Source organism: Lepidochelys olivacea (assembly GCF_965140295.1).
Source record: "Lepidochelys olivacea isolate rLepOli2 genome assembly, chromosome: 9".
Lineage (NCBI taxonomy): Eukaryota > Metazoa > Chordata > Testudines > Cheloniidae > Lepidochelys > Lepidochelys olivacea.
Window position 1 is genome coordinate 61530978 of NC_140419.1, and position 24761 is coordinate 61555738.

The following is a 24761-nucleotide window of genomic DNA, read 5'->3' on the forward strand; positions in this document are numbered from 1 at the left end:
GGGTAAAGCCCGCTCCCCGGGCGTGGGGCGCCTACCCGCCCCCCTCGAGTGTGAAGCGCGGTTCCCCGCCCCGGGTGTGGAGCCCCCCCGCCCCGGCCCCGGGTGTGGAGCCCGGCCCCCCGACCCGGGATGCAGCGCTCGGAGGCCCGGCCCCTCCCCGGGCGTGGAGCCCCCTCCCCTGGCTGCGCGGCGCTGCGCTGCTGGGTGCGGAGCCCCCTCCCACTCGCTCCCTCTCCGGACTCGGCTGGCTCTGCACACCCGACCCCCCCCCCCCAGCCGTGCGGGCAGGGCTAGGCGCGGCGCACCCTGGGAGTTGTAGTCCCCAGGGCTTGGCCCATTCCGAGAGGGCGCGGGGGCGGCGGGCGGCTGGACTACACTTCCCGTCAGGCCCTGCGGCAGCTCCCTCTCGCCCTCACACTCCGGCTGCCGCTGCCAGTGTCTCCGCCGCCGAACCCTCGCTCGCAGCGCCCAGTGTCCGACCCGCAGCCTCGGGCAGGGGCCCGGCTCGGCCCGCAGCGCCGCGGCCCGCCCAGCTCGGGAACAGGTGCGTGCCCCTCCCGTCCCCGTCCCCGCCGCCCCGCTCCGGACACCCGGCCCCTGCTGCCCGGGCACCCCGGGCCCGTTCGCCCCGCACCCACCACCGGGGAGCCGGACCGAGCGGGCGGCCGAGCGGGCGGCCCGACCCATCGCCTCCGGCTGGGTCTCCATGGAGACCGGCCCCGGGACCCCCTCCGGGCAGCGGGCGCTGCTGGCGGCTGGGGCTCGGGCTGGCAGGGAGGGGGAGCAGCGTCCGGAGTGGGACGGGGAGGAGGGCAGCGAATCCCGGAGCGGGGGAGGGTGGGGACGGGGATCGCGAAGGCTGTGACAGCGGAGGCGCAGCGAGCCTGGAGCCAGCGTCGCTGGGCACGGAGGGATCCCGGCGGGGAGCTGCTGCTGCCTCCTCTGCACGTACCTGGGACGGGCTCCGCGTGTAGCCGCCGCTCCTTCCTCGCTTCGCGCCCCATCACCTGCCGCTCCCAGATCTAGCCGGAGGACGGACCCCCAACTCTCGGAGTGCATCCCCTCGACCTGAGGGGCCCCTTCTTGTGGCGGGGGGGGGGAGGGAATCTTCCGTGCTTTGCTCCCGACTCTTCTGTGCATGTGCACGTTGTTCTACGGGCTACACAGCTGAGACCCGGACCTGGCCCCTCGCTCCTTAGACAACGGGACTGGATAGCGTGGCTCCTGGAGTTTCGCAGCATGGCCCCTAGCGACCTAATCTCTAGCATAGGGGGTGCCCAGCAGAGACTCGAGGTCCCAGCCTGTAGTGCTTCATCTTGCTCCCCAGTGGATTCTGTAATCCCTCTAGGTTGGCAGAACCTCACTAGTAAAGATAAAAGAGAGGAGTCAGCTCCATATTTTGCCAATTAGGTGTTGCCCTTGGGGTCCTGGCATGTTGCTCTGGTGGCCCTTAGTTGGCAGAGTTTGGTCTCCTGCTAGCACTTTGTGATTTTTTTTTTTTTTTTAGGGTTTCCTTCTGTGGAGGTTGGTGCTGTAGGAAGTAGCATCAGATTAGTGGCCATCTACGTGGGGAGAACAGCAGTGCCCAGGTATCATCCGTTCTCCCTGACCTAGCTTCAGGAGCCAGCTGTTGAAAGAGGACAGTACCCATTCATCTAGGAGCCTCAATATCAGAATTGAGGACCATTCCAGGCAAGACCCCAAAGAGGGGCCTGGGCAAGGGAGAGTAACACTAAGTGCATATATTTATTGGTATTACAGTAGTGTATAAAGATCCTAATCAGGATTGTGCTAGGCACTGTACAAATGTATAGTAAGACCTTGTCTGCATTGGAGTTCTTTAGGTGATATCGCTTATACCAGTTCCCCAGTCTAAATAAGCTATACTTGTAAAAGGACTTTTTGCCAGTGTAACTATCTGCAACTGGAGCTTTTGCTGGCATAGATACATTGGTTAGGGATGTGATTTCCCCCTGCCCCGCACACTACCAGCCAACATATCTATGCCAGTAAAACTCTTGTGTGTAGTCCAGGCCTCAGCGACAGTTTCTGCCCCAAAGAGCTTACAATCTAAGTAGACTAGACAGACAAAAGGTAAAGGGGAAGTAGGCACAGAGAGGGAAGGGGACTTGCCCAAGGTCACACAGCAGGTCAGCGGTAGGATTAGGAACAGAACTCAGGAGTCCTGATTCCTACTGCAGTGTCCTAGTCCACGTTGCCACTCAACATTACTTTCACTTTGCTCCTGGTGTGATTAATAATGTTTTGGAGTGAGGAATTGCTGGAGAGGGCTCCCAGATGTTATGGCCCATTCTTGTACACTGCATTCAAGATGAAAATTGTGACATAATCAAATTCAGGGGAAGAGCTGCCTTTTGTACAGCTAGGCTCATTGGGGAAGACATTGATTCCTTTCATTTAACTTTGATTTTTTATGGTGGATTTGAGAGAGCACCAAGATAGACTTTTATGGGGTCGTACCAAGATGGGAAGTATTGGGATAGTCTTTTGGGTCCTGATCTTGCAAGGGAATCTATACTTGTGGCTCTGTACGTCGGTGGGGGGAGGATTTGCCCATGTGAATCCCTCTGCAGATTTGAGGCCTTAGGCTGTATCTACATTCGCTTTTTTGCCCTAATATTTCCCACTATTGCTGCCATCAGTATAGATCCTTTGCCAGTACTTTTACCAACATGTCAACTATCTCTGCAAAGAGCAGCTCTGAGAAATTTGAGAAAACTGAATCTAGTGTAGACAAAGCCTTAAAGGAATAAATTAATGGAGGACTTTGAGGGGGTAGGACGGAACTGGGGGTGGGGAAGCATGCTTTGGGATAGTATCATATGTCCTGGGCAAGGAAAACTAAAAAGATTGTAAGATTGTGTACAATGTGTGATTTTCTTCCGATGTCAGAGATTTTGCAAAGATTTTCCACCTTTTGGTGGATTCCCCTCCCTCCCCCCTTTTTTAAACCACCTTAAGAATCTGCTGTGATAGCCTTCCACAGGGACAGGCTTTTTTGTTAGGCTGCAGTCAGTGACTTAGGTACTAGCTATAGCTTTAGCCAGTAGGGAGGATGTACTTTTTAAACACTGCTAAATTTTCAGGAAACTTTCCTAGTTCAAATAGGGATGTATTTTTTTTTCTTAATTTAACGTTTCTGTGTATTATGCTGGTCACTGCAGTGACTTAAATCAGGGTTAGTGTGTCTTTAAACTGGCACAGGTAGATTCATGCACACAAGCTCAGCGCAGCTGTAGCCAGTGGTCATACTATGCAACAGAATGGAAGACCCAAGTTTAGATCCAGATTATCATCTGCTCTGCAGGCCAAATGCAACATGAACAGTTACTACTGAAGACTAGGGTAGATGTAGCCTGGCTTATCCAGGACTGAATTTGGCTAGAGATTGGTATGACTTTATCACTGCTATGGTTTCCAAACTCTTTAAGGTAAGTAACATGATATGGTTTGCATTCAGTATTACATTTTTAAAACCTTTTTTCCAGTTGGATTCAAGACCCATGTATGACCCCTGCGAGGGGTTTTTATAGTTCTGTTGCAAACAGTTTAGTTTAAATGGTTTGTATGAAATGTGGGTGGAGCTGAAGCCATGTGTTCGGACAATTCTGGAAACTCTTTCAATTTGTGCTTATTTTGGACTTCAAAGGCACTCTGTCACCTCAAAGATCACATATGGTAAACAAACATAATTTTTTGCCTGTGTTACTAATGGTATCAAAGATAGTTAAACTGAAATTTTTAAAAAGTAAATGTGATTATTACTGGTGATGCAATTTGTTTCCCTTTGGCATTTCTGTAAGCTTCGCTAAAAATCAGTCAGTTTAACTTTTTTTTTTATAGTCACGCCCACTCAGGTTCTCAGGAGAAGCATCTGGGTTGCATCCAATATAGATGATCATTGATTTGTTCAAAACAGTGGTTTCCACTGGAGTTTAAAAATATAATAGAAATATCATATTGGGCTTAGGTTTTGTAACCCCTTTTTAATGTATTGTACATTTTGGTCATAAATTTTATTTGCAATATCCAGTCTCAGCTATCTTGTGTTTCCAGGGTCAAAGTGCAACCCTTCTTAGCATTCCACAGTGCCCCCTGGCCAAATGAGTTGCAGAACACCTTAAAAAAAGAAAGTATCCATGTGCTCATCCTCAGAAATTCTTGCTACAGGCTGGGAAATCAAAAAGGAAAATTTCAAGGTTGATGATTCCCAGTCTCCTTCCAGTCAAGGCAGACTTCTAGAGTGTCTCACTTTAGAGAAAGCAGTGGCTGAGAGCCCATCAGAGGGGGAAAAGGAGGGACGGCAGGCAGGCAGGGTTTACAGTGTTCTTCAAGTGCCTGAACTCCAGCTGTGTGTTTTTCTCAGGCTGCTCTGTTAAATAGTGTTAGCATTGAAATGGTCCAAGTTAGGCACTGAAGTGAACATCATTGCCCTCTGCTTTTCTAACATTTGCACCAGGCACAATCACTGGTGTAGATGCATCCTAGTGCAGACGAGCAGAGCCACTATTGGCACTGGTGGAGCTTACCCTTACGTAACCAGGATGTGCTGTAATGGTGCAAATCTTGGCTCCCAGGGGCTTTGCCTGTCTGCATTAGGCATGGCACTAGTGCACCTGTACTACTGGCTGGCCACTGGGCAAATCCCCAGTGGAGACAATCCTTTGTGCAGATCCCCTGGTGATAGAAATGGTGGGAAAGCTAGTGTAGACTGTCTGTCAGTGTTTTTACCACCCTGCCATCTGGTACTTGCTCTGAGCAAGGCTTGGATGAAACTCTGGTAAACTGCTGGCAGCTGCTTTACATTAGTGTTCAGATTGGTACAATAGCAGTGGTCAGAGAATTCCCTAAAAATCTCAGACCTTGTTGATACATGGATGTGTGTATACCAGTATAAGTAGAACCAGTAAAGTGTGTAAAAACTATACTAGTATAATTAAAGCAGTACAGATTCCTAATGTGGGTGCTTATACTGGCATAGCTTATTTCCATAAGGGAATGGGAATATGCTATACTAGTAGAAGGCAACTTTATACTGGTAAAATTGCATCCACACTGGGGGCTGTACCAATGTAGCTGCTTTGGTAGAAAATCATGCCCCCAACCAACAGAGTTAAATTGGTACAAAAACTGTATGTGGACCAGGCCTTAGTGCAGCTGTGTCCTCTCATAGGCAAGTGGTTGGAAGAAGGGGGAGTTCACTAAGGGCTTGTTTTCCCTATTAAAAAAAAAAAGTGTGTTCTTAACTCAAGTTGGCTGACTTGAGTTGCAATCCTAATAAGACAAGGCAGTTGGTTTAACAGGAGTTAACAGGTTGAGTTAAACCCTAGGCCCCTGTACAGTCATAAACTTGAACTGATAACTCATGTTAAAAATACAACTGCCTGGTCTTCTCTAGGATATAAACCTAAGTTAGAGTATGTCTACAGAGTTATTCCAGAATAGCTCAGTAGTGTCGAAGGGGCTGGTGGCTCCGCCCTACGTTTCTCAGATAGATTTATCTCTGCACCTGGCACCTCCTGCTTCCAGTCCACCTTCTTGAGGGTCCTCTGATTCTTTTGTTGCTTCCTCTGGAATTGGGGTTTGAAACCACCTGAGTCAGGTGTTTTATTTTGTCTCTACATTTGAATGCCTTGATCCCTTCTCTTGGTTGGGATTCTAATTTCCCTCCCTATTTCTTCTTCATTCCCTGGGAAATGTCTGCCTTTGGCATTTATCTTGCATCCTCCTTGGATAACAGAAATCAAGAATTCATTTAACAATGTCTATTCTGTCACTACATCTTCCTAACTTTCTCCTAGAGGCCCTGCAGGTTTCATCATTGATCTCTTCTTCCTCATGCACTCAAAAATGTTGTTGTAACTGCTTGTGAAATCTTGCTATCAACCTTCTCTCTTTAATTGCAAGCCACAATGGTTCTGCCCCATCAGTGCTTTCCTAGAGGTTTCCTAGTTCAGTCTCTCCACAAGTTTCCATTCTGTTTAGCACAGTGGTACATGTCTCTCTCTCCCCACTCCCATACAAGATTCTCTTGGAGCGCTCCTAAAAAGTCTATGCTGCCATTGTACCCTCACTATCATATGCTTTCCCTTTCCCTTTTTTCAGTTCAGCCCAGGATGGTGACACCCCGCAGATTGATTGTTCCCCTATTTCCTTTGGGTTCTTTCATTTCTCTCCAACCATTGCAAGACTCCATCTCTTCCCACCCCAAGCCACCTTTCATTCTTTCCGGGTACAACCCAGTTTTCGGGGGTCTATCACTCTGCCCAGGTACCCATTTCATTACTTAGTATTTCTTCCCTTTCCAGGTGTATTTATTTTGGCTGCTAGTTTCTCTTCTCATTTTCTGACTTCTGGGTAGCTTCTCTTCTCTGCAGTCTCTGCCTGCTCAGCTAAACTCTTTCCCTCATCTGTGGCTCACTCTGTCCTCTCAGCCAGTACACTGGTATTTCTCTGGTTCCTCCTGCTTCTATGTCCCTTGTCTCTTCTCAAAAGAGTCCCAGAAACACCCCACTGACCTAGACTGTGCCTCTGTGTACCAGGTGTGTTCATACCTGACACTGAATGAGCACCTTCAGCTTTTTAGCTTTCTATCTGATTCCTCAAACCTTCAGTCTTCTTATCCCTATACAACTGATTCCAGTGTGGACTGATACTACAGACTATTCCTTGTCCTACCAAGAGCGTATGTTCTTCTGATATGTCATGTAGGCTGACCAGACAGCAAGTATGAAAAATCGGGACAGAAGGTGGGGGGTAATAGGCACCTATATAAGACAAAGCCCCAAATATTGGGGCTGTCCCTATAAAATCGGGACATCTGGTCACCCTAATGTCATGAAAGAAAAAACTATATAAGACTTTGGATCACATGCTGTCTTTAGATTTCCTTTCTGCTCCCCCAAGGATGCTGCCCATTTGTACCTCTTTTGCTTCATGTATGTAACATCTCTGATACAGGAACCTGTCTGACAATTTGCCTCCTTAATCTCTCTTGCCCAGTCTAACCTAGCCTGCTCCTGCTGGCCATGCACTTCAGATCCTTCCCTTCCCTCATTGCTCTACTAGTTTTTAGCTCAATTCATTCTCCTGAGCGATGGGACTCAAGTAGCAGCCCTGCTCTTAAAGTGCTCAATGAGACAACACTACTGCAATGGCAGGCATTTCTTCCCCCGAAAAATTCCATCACAGAGGCAGGTATCTTGAGAGTGATTTGAGCATCGGCCTGCTAAACCCAGGATTGTGAGTTCAATCCTTGAGGGGGCCATTCAGGGACCTGGGGCAAAAATTGAGGATTGGTCCTGCTTTGAGCAGGGTGTTGGACTAGATGATCTCCTGAGGTCCTTTCCAACCCTGATATTCTATGATTCTATGACTCTCAAATCTCAGGGTTCTGCTCTACTTTCTGTCTCTAACCCTTTAGAATGCCTGTCACTTCCTAACAATAGTAAAGGGGAATTCTAGCAGTGAAAGCCCTGCAAAGTTTGTCAAGCAGTGCCCCACACATACTCAGAGTTGGTTCCATGCAGGTGGACCCTAGGCACTTGATTGCCTGAACAGTCATCTTCCTCTCTGTACAATTGTCTCCTGAGCTGGTTAGTGTTGACTGATAAAGAAATATAAAAGATTGGACAATTCTGTGGTTTTATAAGTCCGTTGTCTTGGGTAAAGCTGCCTTCTGCCTGCCTGCTGTGTCTGGGAGACCTTCTTGAGGAAGTACAAAAGGGTACAGGGGGATGTAGAGGTGTCTGCACAGAGTGCTTTTGGGGGAGGCCAAGTCCTACTACAGATTGAATGGGTTTGGTGAAAAATCCTAGCATGAGTGTAAGCCTTGTGTATTGTCCCTGCCCTGAGTGTACCCCTCTCCTGAGGGCTTTTTGCAAACATACTTGTAGCTGCTCAAACTATGTACCCCAGTTGCTTGGAAAGGAACCTGCAGTTGGCAAGTAAGGAGGAGGTGTTGCCCGCTCCTTTTCTCAGTGGTCTGGCTTGCAGATGACCTCTCTGAACTGTACCACAGACTCACAACTTTGTTGGAGAACTCCAAGGAATGGAACTTAATGCAGGCTTTTGTCTTTGTGTTTTGTCTTTGCAGGCGGAGTGGCCCCGTGAGCCCCAGCAGGTCCTGGTTGGTGGTGAGCAGCTGTCATGATCTCTACAGCACCTCTCTACAGTGGGGTGCATAACTGGACCAGTGCAGAGCGGATTTGCATGTGTGGCCTCAACGAGGAGAGGTGAGGTGCGTGGGTAGCTTGTTAGGGGAAAGACTTTAAGCAGGGAGCTTGGGTCAGGGAATCGGAGAGGCTAGAAGCAGAAAGCATACTCAATCCTGTTTAGTGGCTCTCTTTGGGGCCAGTGCAAGCCTATTATCTGTTACAGAGCTGAGCTCATAAGGAGCACAGGGGTAGGACAAGGATGCATTAAGCAGTCAAGCCTCCTTTATGGTCCTTGTGTTCCATGCCCAAGGAAAAGAAAGGGTCTGATGCTTGCAGGGGAATGATACTGGAGGCTCTCTGCTTTCTGGGCTTTCTGGGCAAGAGCCACCAGCTGTATGGAGCCAGGGTGCTGCTTGTGGCCTTGCTACCCCAGTGTTAAGGCTGCTCATGGCGTTGTTGCTACACACTGTACCTTTGCTCTTTGACTTTGTTAGATTTGTGCTCTCAACTGACTGCCATTCAGCCTGACAGGTTGGGACCTGGGAAGAGGGCTACGTGGACAGTACAGGCTATGGAACTGAGAAGTGTTTCCAGTACGTTTGCTTGGGCAGTGCAGATTAGATCAGTGGTACTCAGCCAGGGGTATGTGTATCCCTAGGGGTAGGCAGAAGTTTTAAAGGGGTACATCAACTCATATAGATATTTGCCTAGTTTAACAACAGGCTACATAAAAAGCACTAGCTAAGTCAGTACAAACTAAAATTTCAAACAGACAAAATGCGAAAGTCAGCAATTTTTCATTAATAGTGTGTTGTGACACTTGTATTTTTATGTCTAATTTTGTAAGCAAGTTGTTTGTGAGGTGAAACTTGGGGTACACAAGACAAATCGGAATCCTGAAAGGGGTACAGTAGTCTGGAAAGGTTGAGAGCCACTGGATTAGATAATTAGATAGGTGAATTGCATGAACACCACAGTCTAGGGCAGGACCTGCTCCTTGCAGGAGTCCTGATCTGTCCCATTTCCTTGCCCTGGCAGTCTCCTCCAAACCCACAGCATTAGCGCCTATCTAATCCTGCAGTTCTCAGGTGTTGTCCTCAGAACTGGCCAGCTGTTGGCCTCCCTGGTGTCAGGATGCAGTGGAGCTTTTTCAGCTGTGGGAAATGCTCTAGGAGGGTCTGAAAAGTCATGTTATATTGACTAAAATGAGCCATGTTTGGTGCACACTGTCCTTCATTTGGGATGGTAGGGTCTCAGGCATTAGGGATGCTGATAACTGCTGTAACAGACAAGCAGGAGAACAGTGGGGTAAGGGAGATTTTGGCATGTAATGTACGGCCTCTCAGCTTAGTTACCCCTTCATAAAGGCTATGCAGGCCTACTACTTGATCCTAATAAATTTCAGTGTTTCAGGCACCTGAGCACTGAGGGGTCTAGTACCTTAACAGAAATACCAAACAGCCCAAATACAAGATTAAATCAAGACAGACAAACCAGGTTGATCATAACTGAATGGTGGGTTGTTGTGTTTTTTTTTTTTTAACCAGTTGTTGGCCCCTACGTAAAGTGTGTGGGTGGGGATAATCATTTGGGGGAACGCTCATTCCATTTCCTTCCTGGACCAGGTTTCACATCACGGAGGTTTCACATCACATTGTCCCAGCTGGCTCCCTTCCTGGCTGTCTCTCAGCGCAGAGGCTAAGGGCCCATGGAACCTAAGCTCTCTCTGTACCAAGAAGTGGCTTCCCTAAGGCCAGGCTGAGGAATGCTGGCAGTGAGCAGTGTGGGTGCAGCTTGTTACTCCAGTGCCCAGGTTGTATGTGCTCTGGGGCTAAGGAGAAGAGCTCAGTCTCTGGGGCTGACTCTGTGGCCCCCTTTGCCTGCACCAGAGTCATTGTACTTCCACCTCCCCTCCCCAGCAGTGTGACAAACAATGTAGTTTGTATCTCCATTAGCTTTTGGAAGAGCAAGCTGCTAGTTTGGCTTTTGAGACAGTGGCAGGAACAAGAGGGGGTGCTTGCCCTGAGGCTGTCTCAGAAGCTGAGTGGCCAGCTCAGCTCCTTGCCTGGGCTCCCAGCCAGCCATTAACCTGTGCATCACCAGCCTGGGTGTGCTGATCTGCTGAGCCTTCTGAGACAGGTGCTGCCCTGGGGGAAGGGAATCGCTTCTCCTCCAAGGCAGAGGGAATGGCGTTGGGGGAGCTTGAATGGGATGGTGGTCTCCTCTAGGGGGAGAGGGGTTATGTAGAACAAGAGGGTATGTAGGACATGCCCCTCTGGCAGGCAGGCTGCCCTCACCTGTTGGAGCCCTAGGATGCCGGAGCTGCTTGGCGTCACTGACTAGCTCAGTCCCTCGCCTGGGCCTGACTGTTGAAGCTTCCTGGGCTGTTGCAGGGCCAGGAACTGCACTCTAGCTCCACCTGCTGCCCTTGCCACGTCCCTGCCTCTGTCTCCGAGGGGACCAGGATTGGCGTAGGAGCAGGAGGTGGAGCCAGAGCGGGGCTCCCAGCTCTGCTGCACAGTGCATAGGCAGCTCTCTGTGCCAGTTATCCAGCTTGTTGTCACGGAGATGCCTGCCTGGCCAAGGTCTCAGCTCCCTAACACCCCTGCTCTTTCACTGATCCCATCCAACTCCTCTAGAGCCTACCGTGGCTCAAGGCATGTGCTGCTTTTTGGCAGAGATCCCACGGGACAATAGTTGCGGACGGGGTAAAGGCCATGAGGTTTTTGGCTCCTCTCAGCATTTCAGTGGGGGCAGGGTCGAAAAAGTCCCCTTAACTCTGCCTTTCCTGTCATACCAAGGCTCCAGCTTCATGGCCTTCGGAGGAGGGGGAGGCACAAGGGTCGATACATAGACACTGTCGATACCTCTCTTGCACGTTTTCAAAAGTCCCCAGCCTCACAGTTAATGCAATTTAGATGTCTCACAGGAGGACACTGGCGGGGCCAGCTTAGGCCTGAGGTCCTGGGAAGTTCCATCCGTGCCCAGCTCTGTGGCAGTAACAGAACACACATGCTTGCTGGGTAGAATATGTGGCCTGGCTACAAATCCTACCTGACTGACCTTGGGCATGTTCCACCCTCCTGTCTCCATCGCCCTGGCTAGCAAACTGGGCAAGAAGCAGGAACCTGATTCTGCATCTGAGCTATGTTTTCCTGGGTTACAAACTACTAAAAGCCTATCTCAGGTGTTAGTTCTAAGGGCCGTTCTCTTGCGATTCCAGCCGCCCCCATCCCATCACCTCTCAGCTGCCGTTGGATCTTGCTGCTGCCTATTGCAGAAACCTGATCTCCCCTTATTAATAACAATCCTCTTAAGCCTTTTGCGGCCTGAGTAACTCGGGAAATCCAGGTTTAAGAAATCCATGTCAAATTATGTTTGTAAAGAATAACAGCAAAGATGATGTCTGGTGGAAAGGGTGCAGGGGGCTATGCGAGGTGCTGTGCTTTTGCCATAACACAAAGGAAGTAGTGCAGCTGTGGGGAAAACCAGCATTGCATTTGTAACATAGCTGTACCATGAGGTGGGGAAGCTGGTGTGGGGTCATGATACTGAGGGCATCTGAAAAGGTGTAATGGGCCAATACCAAGATGTTTAAACCTGAAGGTCATTATTCAGGGTACAGCTGCAGCAGATGTGTCCCTTCGAGGGCAACCTTTGGGTGGCCAAGAGAGTGGAGTACCAGTACTGGATACTGGAGTGATGGGGTTGGAGGTTTGCATTGCTTAATCCCTGTAGTAGCAGACAAGGGGAGAAAAGAAAAGACCCCCAGCATCACAGTGTTTGTTCTGCCCCCACTAGCTTCCCCTGTACTTAACTCTCACAGGCTGTTGTGTCAGCAGACAGAAAACATTAGGGTGGGGCCTCAAACCCTCCTAGGATATTGAACCCTGTCCTGGGCACAATGCTGTCTCCCATGGGTATAGCTCCTGGTTCAGATGTTGACTTAGGCAGAAGTATTGTTTGTTTCCATCTCTCCAGTGTGACCATATCATGTGCACAGTTGTTGTCATTGGCCTCCCCCCATCTCCTTTCCTTGGAGCTGGTCACGGTCCTTACTCTGAATTCACTTTTCACCTGGGGAACTCCTTTGTTTGAAGCAGTGAACTGCCCTCTTTCTGTCTTGCGGAGGATAAGGGGTTAAAGCTCCAATCACACACTCCAGGTCCCACCTGCTTTGAGGCTGGAGGGGAGTGATAGAGCTGAATGTGCTCAGGCTCCTGGAGCAGTGACAGGACTCCGCAGCTATCTGAAGGGTCTATGAGGTGGAGACATGAATGACACTAGTGCCCTAGGGATGGGAAGAGAAATGATAGGTGAGAAGTATAGATGGTTCTCGGAGGAGTGTAGGGGAGATAAGACTGGAATACTGGGTAGGTGTGGAATTAAAATTACCTGGGGTGGGGAGGACTTGGTTTTGGACCAAAACCAGGGTTACTGGTTAGTGTGTGGCTGGAAGATGTGGGGGTGGGGGGGCGGGAGAGGAATCAGGGAGTAGTATGCCTGGTGGGTGGGGAATGAACAACAGATGTAATGTGTGGGTGTGTGAGAGAGACTGGGAGGGTGGGTGGGATAGGAATGTGAGTCTGGTGGGGAGGGCAGGATTGGAAGGTGGGGGTTGCAGATTGCGGGGGGGTTGTGGGGTGGGCAGACCTAGAATGTGCAAATGGGGGAAGACAGGACAAGAACGTGAGGAGGCTGTGGGAGGGTGAGAACTCCGAATGAGTATGGGGCAGGCAGGACTGGGCCTGGGGGGATTGTATGGGGCAGGGCTGGGGGAGGGAGGGACTGCGGTCAGGAGGGGGAGTTGAGGGATGATGGGACTGCAAGTGGGGAGGGGAGTTCTAGGGGGGCATTGGGGGAAGGTGGGACTGCCAGTTTGTGGGGGGGATGGAGCACCTGTGGGGTGGTGGGAGGCAGGACTGGCAGGCAGGAGTTTGTCGGGAACACTAGAGGGGTTGGTATGGGGGGGTGGGGCAGCTCCCTGCCCTTTGGGTGATGGTCATTTTGTGGGTCTCCCCATCCCCCACTCTGCCACTTTATTTGCCAACTGTCACTTCCCAACTGCCGTGGAACTTTTAGGCCAGTGCTTTCCATCTCCTTCTTAAAGGGGCAGAAGCCTAAAAATTACCTGGTGGCTGTTTCCCGGGACCTGGCTTTAGAGGGATCCCTGGGCCCCCACTGCCTGTGCACCTGAGGCGCTGGCTGGCTCCCCAAAGTGTGCCTGCTGTGCTGAATTTGGGAGCTTGGAAAGCAGCACAGGGGCGAGCCTGGAGAGGCAGGGATTTGGACTCTAGGGGAGGAGTCCCCACTCCCCTATGGCCAGCAAGCCCCTTCTGACTCCCTGTGTGCAGCACGGAGCTAACGGTGGGCTAGGAGAGTGCCTCTGGGGTTCATTGTGCCTCCATTGTCTTGTCTCATCTCTGTCATAGGAGAGCCCCGCTATCTGATGAGGAGTCTAACAAGAGCAGCTCCCAGCACTTGGGGTCCCAGGAATTTTGCGTCAGCAGCAGCCTTTCCAAGGTGAGCTCCTTGTACAGAGTGGCTGGGCTGAGGAGCCAAGGACTGCAATGGAAGGGGCCATGCATGGGAGTCTGACCCTGACCTGGGCCCAAGTGATGAGTGCTCTATGACAGCATGGTGTGCAGGGCCAGAGACTGTCGAAAGCAAGAGTGCAGGGCCTGGAAGCAGCACTGCTCCCCTTTCCTGTGGGCTTCTTTCTGTCCCATAAAGACCTAGCAGAGAGAGGGAACAGCCCTTCCCATTGGGAAATGCTGGCTTAGCTTCCAGGGAGTCCCTTCTCCCTTTCTCATTGCAGGTGGAGCTCACAGCAGTCAGTGGTGGCAGCAATGCCCAGGGGCTGGACGCAAATAACAGCGTGGAGGAAAAACTTGGGCCCAAGCTGGAAGAGCAGCTACCCAAACCCTACCCGAAACCAGAGTGTGCTGGGAAAGCAGTGATAGAAGATAATGTGCTGGGCGCTCTGGCAAACCAAGGAGATGGCAGAGAGCTGGAGCCCACAGTCCCAGGAGCTGTGGAGCCTGAGACCAGCAGCACTGACAGTGCCTGGATGCCTGCAGAGCTTCACAGTGACAAACAGGCTGATGCTTCTCCTGCCTGCCCCAACGCTCCAGACAGTGAACATGCTGGGAAAGAGAAGGGCACCCTGAATGCTGAAACACAAGAGGCAGGAGTGCCGGTGGAGGAAACTCTGCCTGTGGTTGCTTCCAGCTGCAACACCCTTGCATCAACCCCAGCCACCTTCACCTTGAATAGAGTGTGTTTTTCCACATCTCAAGCCCCAGCTATGCAAAAAATGCCCCTCTCCTTTCAGTCCGGGGCAGTTCTGGCCCCAAGCCAGCCCCTTGTGTACATCCCACCCTCCAGCTGTGGGCAGCCACTCAGTGTGGCTGCTCTTCCGAGCCCCATTGGGGTCCCCTCCTCCCTTGCTCTCCCAGTTCATCCCTCCTACCTGCAGGAGCATGGCCCGCCAGGCATTATTGCGCCCCCTGAGCTGCGCTCGTTTCCCTGTACCTTCTCCGTAGCCAGGCCCTTGCCTTCGGATTCCAAAGTGGTGTCTGTGGAGGTGAACCAGCTGAGTTGCCCTTCACCTTCAGGTGGGAACAGCACACAAGCTGCTGCAGCTGTTGATGGCCCTTCCCCACCCATGGAGGGCTCTTCACTTTCACCCAGCCAGCCTTCCCTGACAGCGTCATGTGGGAGTGAAGCTCCCCCACCAGGTACTGGCCTACACACCAGGGCCTCTGGTGCTCAGGAGCAGGTTGCTCAAGGGGCCACCACTTCGCTTTCTCCCCTGAAGTCCCCCCCACAGCTGGAGCGTGAGATGGTCTCCTTCCCAGAATGTAGCGAGATGCCTCTTGATCTGTCCTCTAAATCCAACCGCCAGAAGCTGCCTCCACCAAGCCAACGCAAGACACCCCCCATGCCCATCCTAACACCAGTGCACACCAGTGGCAAGGCAGCACTCACTACGGTCCTGTCCAAGTCCCAGCGTGCAGCCCAGAGTGCAGGCAGCAGCGTCACCTCATGCCTGGGCACCACTCCCCCCTTAGTAATTTTTCCTGACTTCCTGCGCAATGGTGAGCAGGGCTCCTGGATGAAAAACTCAACCGCACTGATTAGCACCATTCCAGGCACCTATGTGGGCGTGGCCAACCCAGTGCCTGCCTCACTACTGCTTAGCAAAGACTCCAGCATTAGCTTCACCAGGGACCCACAGCACCTCCCCAAACAGGAGCCCATTTCCATAATTGATCAGGGAGATCCCCGAAATGTTGGGCCACCCTCTGGGAAAAAAGGCAGCCAGGCTAGTGTGGAGGGTCAGCAGGACCCAGCTAAGCGGTTCCTCTATGGCAGAGTTGCCCCAGGGGCGCCTTTGTGCCAATCCAAAGAACTCTCTCTCTGGAATCCTGGTCAGGGAAGCATTTACCCCCGATGCCCAGTTAATGGGAAACCATCCAGTCCCCAGCTTCTGCCCGTTGGGTGGTCTCCCTATCACCAGACCCCTCTGCTTTCAATTGGTATCTCCACAACCGGACAGCTGCCCCTGAATCAGAGTGGCTCCTCCAAGCCATCTGGTGCAGGTGAGTTCCCTGTGTTTCCCAGCATGCAGCCTGTAGAGTCTGGCATGGCAGCCCCCAAGGCCCCAGAGGGACTGCCAAGGCTTCCGTCTCTGGAATGGGAAGCCATGTCCAAAGCCAAAAACTGCAGGGTCTTGCCCAAGTTCTGTGAGGAGCCCATCAATCCAGTCCCCATGGCTGTAGCTCCATCTCTTCAGGCCAATACTGTGGATGCAAGGGGCGGAAAGGGGAAGGCAGAAAGCCCTTCCAGGAGCCAAGGGTGTGATGAGCCAGGGGCTGACTCTGCTAGAGACAGTGTTGTACAGACTGAGGCTCCCCAGGGGAGCTGTAGCCTCAAGCTGTTAGGGGACTCAAAACCTAAAAACCAAGTGTTAGCTGCCTATCTGTCACATGACCTGCCTGTAGTCAGTCAGCAAAGCCTACAAACAGCCTCTGAGCTACCAGCTGCACCTGTGGAGAGTCAACGCAAGGAGCTGGGATATGAGGCGGCCCAGGAGCAGCCGGCCTCAGAGGCCCCCCAGTGTATGCACCAGGTGGACCTGTGCAGAGTCAAGAAGGAGCGAGTGGAATGTGATGTGCCATTTGCCTCTGGGGCTTGTCTGCAAGCTGGGGTAGCCCCCAACGGCTTTCCTGAGACCAAACTCAAGGGAGCAGCCCAAATCAAACAAGAGGGCAGTTTATGCTGCAAATCCAAACGGCAACACGATGGGCGGGCCAAACAGGCCCACAAGAGGCTGAAGTGCAGAGCCAGAGCTGGAGAGGAGGCCCCAAGCAAGTCGGGCAGCCGGAGCTTGCATGGATGGAAGGTGGGTGAGGAGCCACTGAAGAGGGTCACCAGCCCCACAGAGGGAGGCAGGCACAGATAGTTCTAGTGCTGGGACTCTGTACTTCCTAGAATAATATTGGGGGTCAAAACCAAAGTAAGGGGGGAGGGGACAGCAGTGTAGGGAAGAAGAGGAATCTGTCATTTGGGCAGCAAAAGGGAATGGCAGCTGGGTGCAGAGATCAGTTTGGGGAACCTCACTAGGGGCTTTTTCATTCCAGGCATCTCAGTATTGCCTGGCATTGGATTTATGACTGGAATATCAGAGTCTGCGGGTTGGGATTGAGGGGCATTGGCGGAGCTGAGTAGCTGGGAGGGCTGTGGGTCAGGACTGACCGGTATTGATACAGCTGGCAGTGGGGGACACTATTCTGGGGTCCTTCCCTTCCCGCTGTCCCAGCATGATGCTTGTATTAAAGCTTGGACTGAAATCTGTATCTGTCCTGTGTTTGCAGTGGCGAAAGCATCATGGGGACCTGCATGAGATCAGCAAACGAGAAAGCCGGGTGAGCCCAGGATCCATGAATGAGCACAATAGCCTCAGGGTAAAGCGCAAGCGCAGGAGGCCAGCAAAGACAGAGCTCCAATCTCCAGGGCATCGTGGGGACAGCCATGAGGAAGGTACTGTTACAAATTCTGAATAGTGTTCTTCCCTTGCAAACCCAAACTGTAGCATTGTCTTGGCACTCTGCTCCCTTGCCTGCCAGAAGATCTGGCTACCAGTTTTCCTGGAGCTGAGTTCCTGTAGGCTGTGGAGCTGGACACTACATACAGCAGGTTAGAATCCCATGTAGGGGTCCGGTATAATGTAGTGTGTTGTCATTCCCAGGCCAGCAGTCTTCTGTCAGCTCCTGGATTCCCCATTAGCTTTTCGGTGGCGTTAGTCCTCAGGGTTCTCCTCTCTTCCCAGGTTACCTTGAGAAGAAACCCAAGAACAATTTCCGTGACTTCATCCCAGTGGTGCTGAGCAGCCGGACACGCAGTCAGTCAGGTTGGTGATCTCAGCAGACCCTGGAGGCCAGCCTTTGCCGGGGAGATTCAGCTAGCCCGTATGGCTGAGTCTGAGATGTCCTGTCCACTAGGCACTACAGGCCCTGTGCCTGGCAGATGGGAGCAGAGCACTTGGTCTCGTGACAGGCTCAGTAGGGAGTTGGGGGTGGGGAGAGCGGGATCATGTCCCTGCCCACATAACCCAATCAGTTTTGGGGGCAGGAAGGTCTTGTGGGGTGCTAAGGAGGGGCTGTCCTGTCCCCAGTTTCCTAACTGGGAGTGTTCTTGTGGGCACTTCTGGCTCTGCTTGTGTCTAGAGGTCTCTAGTCACTGGACACACCTTGTGTGGTCCTCTCTGCAGGAAGTGTTGGCGGCTCCTCTGCTAGTGTGAGAGGAGAGTGCGAAGTGACTGGCCAGGAGATCTTACCGCTGCTGGAGGAGGAGCAGGAGGAGGAGACGACCTTGAAACGCCGCAGGCTGAGGAAATCCCACAGAATGTCCCACTATCACAGCCGCAGGGCCAGAGACAGGTCTCAGTCAGAAAAGGGCAGCTGCCACCTGAGGAGGGCCCGGGAGCTGCCCTGGAGAGTGGAGGCACCAAGGCAGCTTTGGGACCCAAATGAGGAGGACAATGACAGCCATGTCAAGAGGAAGAAGAGGAGACGGCAGAAGAGCCGGAAATACCAGACTGGGGAGTACTTGACTGAGCGGGAAGAGGAGGAACATATGAGCTGCTACTCCCATAGGAGGCGGAAATCGAAAGCAGGTACCGGCACTAGCAGAGGGGAGGGGTCTTTGGTCCAGCTGGCTATTCTGCAAGATCTCCTCCAGGCCAGCCTCTTGTTCCAGAACTGCTCTTAGAGTTCTGGCATAGAACCAGACCATCAGCTCCAAGTCCTATGGGCCAAGTGCTGCATGTACTGCTGTTCAGGGACCATTCCCTCCATTGTGCTGCCACTGCAATGGGCCACCTGTCCTTTACAGGATAATTACTGTAAATGATGGGGCAGGGAACCCCAAATTATGTGGCAGTGTTAATTGGGTGCTGACCTCACGCCACAGTCATAAGCTGGGCTGGGCGCAGGGAAGGAGGAGGCCCAGTATAATTGTGCTGGGTAAGTGTGGACCCTAGGGAGAGGCATCCAAGGGTAGTGCCTGCCTGACAGGTATAGGGGGAACTGAGGCCACTACAATTCAGACTGGCTTTTACACATACAGCTAATGCTTTATACACAAGTAAGCTCTAAGTCTTATGCAGGGGAAGCTTTGTCCAGCAGGAGCCTAGGAGAGAGGGTGACTTGGAAGCCAGGGGTGTGACAGAGCCAGGCAAAGTGCCTGGATCTGTGGTGTGAATCCTTTCCCACAGTGCACATACAGAGCTATAATAGAAAGGTGCAGTTGTTCCCCTCCCATCTCCTCCTGTTCCAGGCCCCAGGTCTCCATTCACCATCTTCTGAGCTTCCTACCTGTGGCTCAACCAGTGACCCAGATCCTCCTGAGTCTAGGTAGCTGCTTGCCCCTCCTCCCCTGATTCTTTTCTGGGCATTTTGAGATATCTGCTGCTTTGCAGGCCAGCTCCTCCTTTCCGTGCTGTGGAGGTGTTTGTGAAGCTTTTGGAAATCAGTGAATTTTGTCAGCTTCTGGAGCTGCGGAACAGCCTGGCTTGTTTGTACATTGCTCTGCTGGTAACCTTCTGGCTTTGCTTATATGTGCCCGTTGTGGGGCTGCTAGTATCAGGCAGGAGAATGCTGCTGTGATTGTACCAGAGGGGAGTGCCTCTTTGGAGTGCTCCCACTCTTGACCCTCTTCTTTATCAGCAGCTGCATGGTGAATTTGAGAGTGAGCCAGCCACCTTCTCCTGGGAATGAGGCACAGTGCGAAGACACAGCTGGAATATCCAGGGGTGTAAACCTGGGGTTGGGGCAGGGGAAAAAGAACTACCATGGCCCTTGAGGGACTGCAGGAGCTACTAATGACTTGTGATGGAGGGAGCCCTGTGGAGCTGCCTGGGAAAGTCATGTAGCCTACAGCCAGACCACCTTCTGAATGGATGAGTGCTAACTCGAGAGCAGTTTGACCAGTTTTCTTCAGAAAACTTCTCCTTTGCTTGGCAACTTGGGCCAAACCAATGTTTCCAAGCAAAGTTATTGATGGAAGGGCTGGGGGCCACTCACATAAGGCTGGTGGGGGAAGCTGGTTGCAACCTTCACTGTGAAGGAGCCATCATCTCTTTGCAAAGTAGGAGGACAAAGTGTTACCTATGGAGTTATAGTTATGAACTGCACCCATGTTGCCCTTACATAACTGTCATGTGCATGCATTTCCCTGGGAGGCAGGTGGCCTTGTCTCCATGGAGCAGAGGTGGAGAAGCAAAGTGACTTATCCAGAGTGACTCTCTTGCCCTGCACTCACTCTCCTCAGGCTTAGCCTTTAACCCAGTCAAGCAGATAGTGGTCTTCTCAGGCAGTGTTCCTATGTTGCCTGCAGAGAACTATGTTCCCCTGCAGCCCACTTTAAAGCAATTGCTAATCTCTACCCACTGGAAAAGGGCCAGCACTGCAAATGCCTGTGCATTGCTCTGTGCACAGGGGTTTTATTCTCACCTTCTTTTCACACAAGGGCTTTATTTCCTCATCACGTACTTTAATATCTTCCACTTATAATTGTGCCCTCACTGTAACAAGCAACCCTGTATTACATAGTAGGAGGGAACAGTCCATATTTCCATTGAGAACCTTAGCTCAGAATGTTCCTACTTCTGTGCATGTAAAATCAGAGCCTTAATATTGCTCTTAAGAGGAAGAAATAAGAAAAATCACTGAAAAGGCAGCACAGACAGCAGTGCAGGGCATGGTTTGGCAGGAAGTGGAATAGCAGTTGCCATCCGAGGGTAGGAAGATTCCCTATTTTTCCCCTTAGTTGTCTCTCACCAGCACTACTTAGCTTTCAAGATCCTAATAGATCACACCCGTGGCAATAAGGCTAAAGGATACTGGTTTTGTTAATGCCTTTATTAAACCACTGGAGAACATGCCAACAAGATGAAAAATCAGACTCTGTTCTCCTGGGTACAGTCACAGTGCAGAATAACAGGCACGCGTTGTCTGGAGAGAAGGCATATCCAAGTGAGTGTATAACCAGCTCCACACATGCTCAGCTTAGAGACCTGCATAGGGTCAGACCAGTAAGGCCTTCTGTCATCATGCATCCCACTGATGCACTTTCATTTTCAGTGTGCTGTGTTCATCTCCATATACCCGTATTCTTCTGTACTCTGCTTCTAGGCAGAGTAACCGTGGCTTTGGTGGAGAACAACTCTAGAACCCACTAGAGTTAAGTTGGACCTGGGCCCAAGCTGTCAGGTGTGGCCAACGAAGTGCTGCAGGGGCTGACTGCTCTTGACCCACAGAGGGAAGTCTGGGCCCCATAGTCTTTGTCTCTGCATCCTGTGGACCCTGTCTCTCCTTAGATTTCAGGTACCGGAAGCAGAAGGAATGTACCCAAGGCAAAGGCTCAGAGCTGCGATTGAGGAGCAGGCTTTCCCCATCGCCCCGGAAGTCCCAAGGGCGCCCAGACTTCCGAAATGGTTTTCTCCTGGATCACCCGGACAACTCCTCCATCCAGGAAGCACTGGAGAAACCATCAGGAAAACGCAAATGTAAAACAAAACATCTGGCAGGGATCTGTGAAGAGGGGAAGGTATGATTCAGGCCTAGGGAAGGGGGATCATCAACCCAGCATGTGTAGAGGGGAGGGGATATGTGGACCCAGCCTCGTCCAGCTACGCTGAGAAGCTTCCTCCATCTGTATTTTCCAGGTGAAAGGGCACTGGAATCAGCCCAAGCCACGCTCTGTGAAGAAGCCCCAGGAGCTGTGGCCGCTCTGCAAGTCACGGCGGGCCAGCCCAGGAAACTCCCCTGAATTGCCCGTGACCCAACATATCCCTCCTGAGGCTCGGCGGCTGATTGTGAACAAGAACGCTGGGGAGACTCTCCTTCAGCGAGCGGCAAGGCTTGGCTACAAGGTGAGTGCTGGGCCAAGAACAGCTTTTACCCCACATCCTTCTGCTGGGGTTTGCTGCTGAGTACCTCGGGAGCCATGCCCCTCTCTTGTGGTTTGTGTAACTGGGCCTCTGGTGGTGTCATTCCTCCAGGACGTCGTACTCTACTGCCTGCAGAAAAAGAGCAGTGAGGTGAACCACCGTGACAATGCCGGCTACACAGCTCTGCACGAAGCCTGCGCACGAGGCTGGATTGACATCCTGCACATTCTGCTAGAGCACGGTGCCAATGTGAACTGCAGTGCACAGGATGGCACGAGGCAAGCCAGCTCCCAGTACTACTAGCCCAGAGAATTTGGGGTGGAAGCTAGTGAGACAGCAGGGCTGTGGGTCTGGGAGTCTTTCAGGCAGCATCATTAGCCATCCTTTGGCAGTATAGCCACCTAGCAAGAAGCAGATTGTTTGTTTGCTCTGTGGACTGCACAGACCTCCTTTTTCTCTGGTAACGCTCTTGTCCCTTGCCAGGCCTGTCCATGATGCAGTGGTGAATGACAACCTGGAGACCATGTGGCTTCTGCTCTCGTATGGGGCTGACCCCACACTCGCCACTTACTCAGGGCAGACAGCCATGAAACTGGCCAGCAGTGAAGTGATGAAGCACTTCCTGAGTGGTAAGTGGGGCATGGTAATTACTGATGTTTATACGGAGTACCTTCCACCCCAAAAGAACCCAAATGCTTTACAAGCTGTAGTGTTGAATACTGCCGTGCAGTTTTGTATTTAAGGGGCCATAGTTAGACACTCAGTCATCAGTAGATGCCAGAGTGAAGGCAGATTGAATAAACGTACGTCTGCCCCGGTGCACATTGCTCCCCAGTCCAGTCTATACTGTTTCTCAAATACTACAATATAGGACATGAATGCTTCTCCAATCATAGATGCACAACCATCTGCAAGAACCTGTGATCATGTAACTAAAGGTAGTATCCTAATTCAGGGCAGGGCTGATATGTGTTCAAACCTAACTGGCAATTCCTGCCTTTACTATGCAACCTCAGCGCTCCATTAACACGCACTTTTGCAGCTGAGAAGTGATGTTCTCAATTCTAAAATTACTCCCTTTGAAGCATGTTTACCTGCCATTGTTAGCAGTAATGCTTCAGGTCACTGTGACTGCACGCTTAGAGTAAAATGTCTGTTTGCTTCCTGTGCCGTTTGTGTGGAATTAGTGTTGCTATTTTCTTGTTGTTGTGGGTCTTGCACAGAAGCAAAGCAGAGAGAAACAGTTAAAAAAAGTAACTGTAACGGGTTGACACAGGTGTTGCCTGAAACTGTATTTAGCTCCTTTTTATTCCTCACTAGATTCAAGTTGATAGGTACCTTTTGTATTCCTGTAGTTTTGGAAAGTTGTGCCCCTGTACTCTTCTAGACTTAAATAAATTCTTAAGTGTGTGTGTTGGGAACCACCCCTTTCAAATAGCTATAACCTGAACTCTAGTGGGTTCTAGATTTGTTCTCCCCCCACACACACTTTTTCTCCTGTTTGCAGTCCCTGGTCACCCTTTTGGAGGTTGGGGGGCATGTTCCTCATGGAGTGTGGTCCCTTGTCTACCATTGCCTTGGGCTGCGGGGGGGAGTGAGTCACTTCAGCTCTCTGCAGCTTCCCCCAAGAGAATGTTGATGAGAATGTTGTATAGCTGCTCTATGGGTGCCTCCCTGCCTTGCTTTCCTCTTGCAGATTACCTCTCGGATCTGCAAGGGCGTGCTGATGGGGACCCCCGAACAGCATGGGATTTCTACAGCAGCTCTGTACTGGGTGAGTTCAGCTGATTCTATCTCCCCCTGCAGGACAGAGCATGGTGTGGCCGCTGGATGCGGACTGGACAAGGGTCACACAGGCTGGGACTTGCTTAACCTGTGGGCCTCCCTCCCAACCCATGTATAGAAGGAGAAAATCATCAGGGAGCCCTCACTGGCATGTGATCTGCTATAGTTTCACACCATTCACTGGCTCAAGAATTTACTAGTTCCTGAAAGGGACTTTTTCTTCAAATATTTGTCCATACGGATCCCAATCGACGGTCACACGTACCGTACGAGCATGAGGTTAGCTTCTTTTGCCCAGTGTTAGTTGGAGCTATGCAGGTACCCCGCATGCTCTTGAGCTCCTCCTCCAAAGGCATAAAGGACAAGGGGCTCCAGCCACCACTCACTCCCTTCCTGCTGCCCGTGGCAGCAAGGTAGAACTGCCTCAGTGTGTTTCACTACCCTGTAGCTATAACTTCTTTGTTACTCTAAGTGCAGATGATGTTTTTATAGTTAATGTCTTGGTAGTCCATTGGCAAAATAAAGAAGAGAAAACCTTTTTATTCCTTCAGAGAGTCTTCCAAGGTATTGCAGAGGCTAAGTCTCTAGGCTTTAAGTCATGCCCAGCCTGCAAGGCAGTCATTCTTTTAAATGATGGGTATTTTAAATGTCTAGTGTTCAATTTTTGTATCTTTTTTGGCACAAATTCCAAAGGCTAGAGATGCACATTTAAAATTATTTTTGTTAGATTACTCCATGAAGGGAGGGTCTGATTCAGAGATCCTTTGGCAGAAAGGAGCCCCTACCACTCCATGACCGCATTAAATCAGTGCTTCAGCTATTTGTGAGGTTGCTCCCAGATCTCAAGTCTCTTTGTGTTCAAAAAGACCGGGTATTTGTCAAAGGCTGCTGATACTCCAGCACAGATCCCTTCAGGTGAGTCTGGCTCCTGCTGCCCATGACAGGGAAAAAAAGCTTCTCTGAAACTGTCCTGGCACTTATCACCATCCCCAATACTAGTTTAAAAACGGAGTGAAAACATAGCCCTCATCTGACTCAGTGCAGGCTCGGTCTTCTAAATCCTGATCTGCTGGCTACAACAACTATGGTACCAATTCAGCACCATTCCACATCAGCTACCACCACTTCGTCTATCTTGGGTGTCATCTTCTGTGTCACTCAAGTTGTTCCAGCACTGTGCAGTGACGAAAGACCAGCATTGGTGACCATTTCTGCTCCAGTATCTATGCAATCAGTATCGCAGATCTTGAAGTCAGCTGTTTTAGGCATATCTGGAGACCTGAGCTGGTATATCCTCTACTTGATGTTTCTCCCTTGTCAATAAATCTCTCATTGATACTGGA

At 51.2% G+C, this 24761-nt stretch overlaps 1 protein-coding gene across 2 annotated transcripts in view; it reads left to right on the forward strand.

The window, feature by feature from the left end:
- Positions 1-413: 413 nt before the first annotated feature.
- The window catches only part of BCORL1 (BCL6 corepressor like 1), a 47364-nt gene continuing 23016 nt past the window's right edge, over positions 414-24761 (forward strand). The window contains exons 1-13 of one of the 2 annotated variants that reach the window (XM_084638841.1): positions 418-544; positions 1508-1589; positions 8117-8255; positions 13610-13700; positions 13996-16584; positions 17057-17222; positions 17512-17592; positions 17953-18357; positions 21061-21290; positions 21409-21615; positions 21745-21911; positions 22117-22262; positions 23330-23407. In XM_084638841.1, the coding sequence (XP_084494967.1) occupies positions 8170-8255; positions 13610-13700; positions 13996-16584; positions 17057-17222; positions 17512-17592; positions 17953-18357; positions 21061-21290; positions 21409-21615; positions 21745-21911; positions 22117-22262; positions 23330-23407 (4246 nt within the window). In that variant the 5' untranslated portion in view covers positions 418-544; positions 1508-1589; positions 8117-8169. Of the gene's footprint in view, positions 545-1507; positions 1590-8116; positions 8256-13609; positions 13701-13995; positions 16585-17056; positions 17223-17511; positions 17593-17952; positions 18358-21060; positions 21291-21408; positions 21616-21744; positions 21912-22116; positions 22263-23329; positions 23408-24761 lie in introns of both variants that reach the window. The other variant, XM_084638840.1, reaches the window with a different exon arrangement.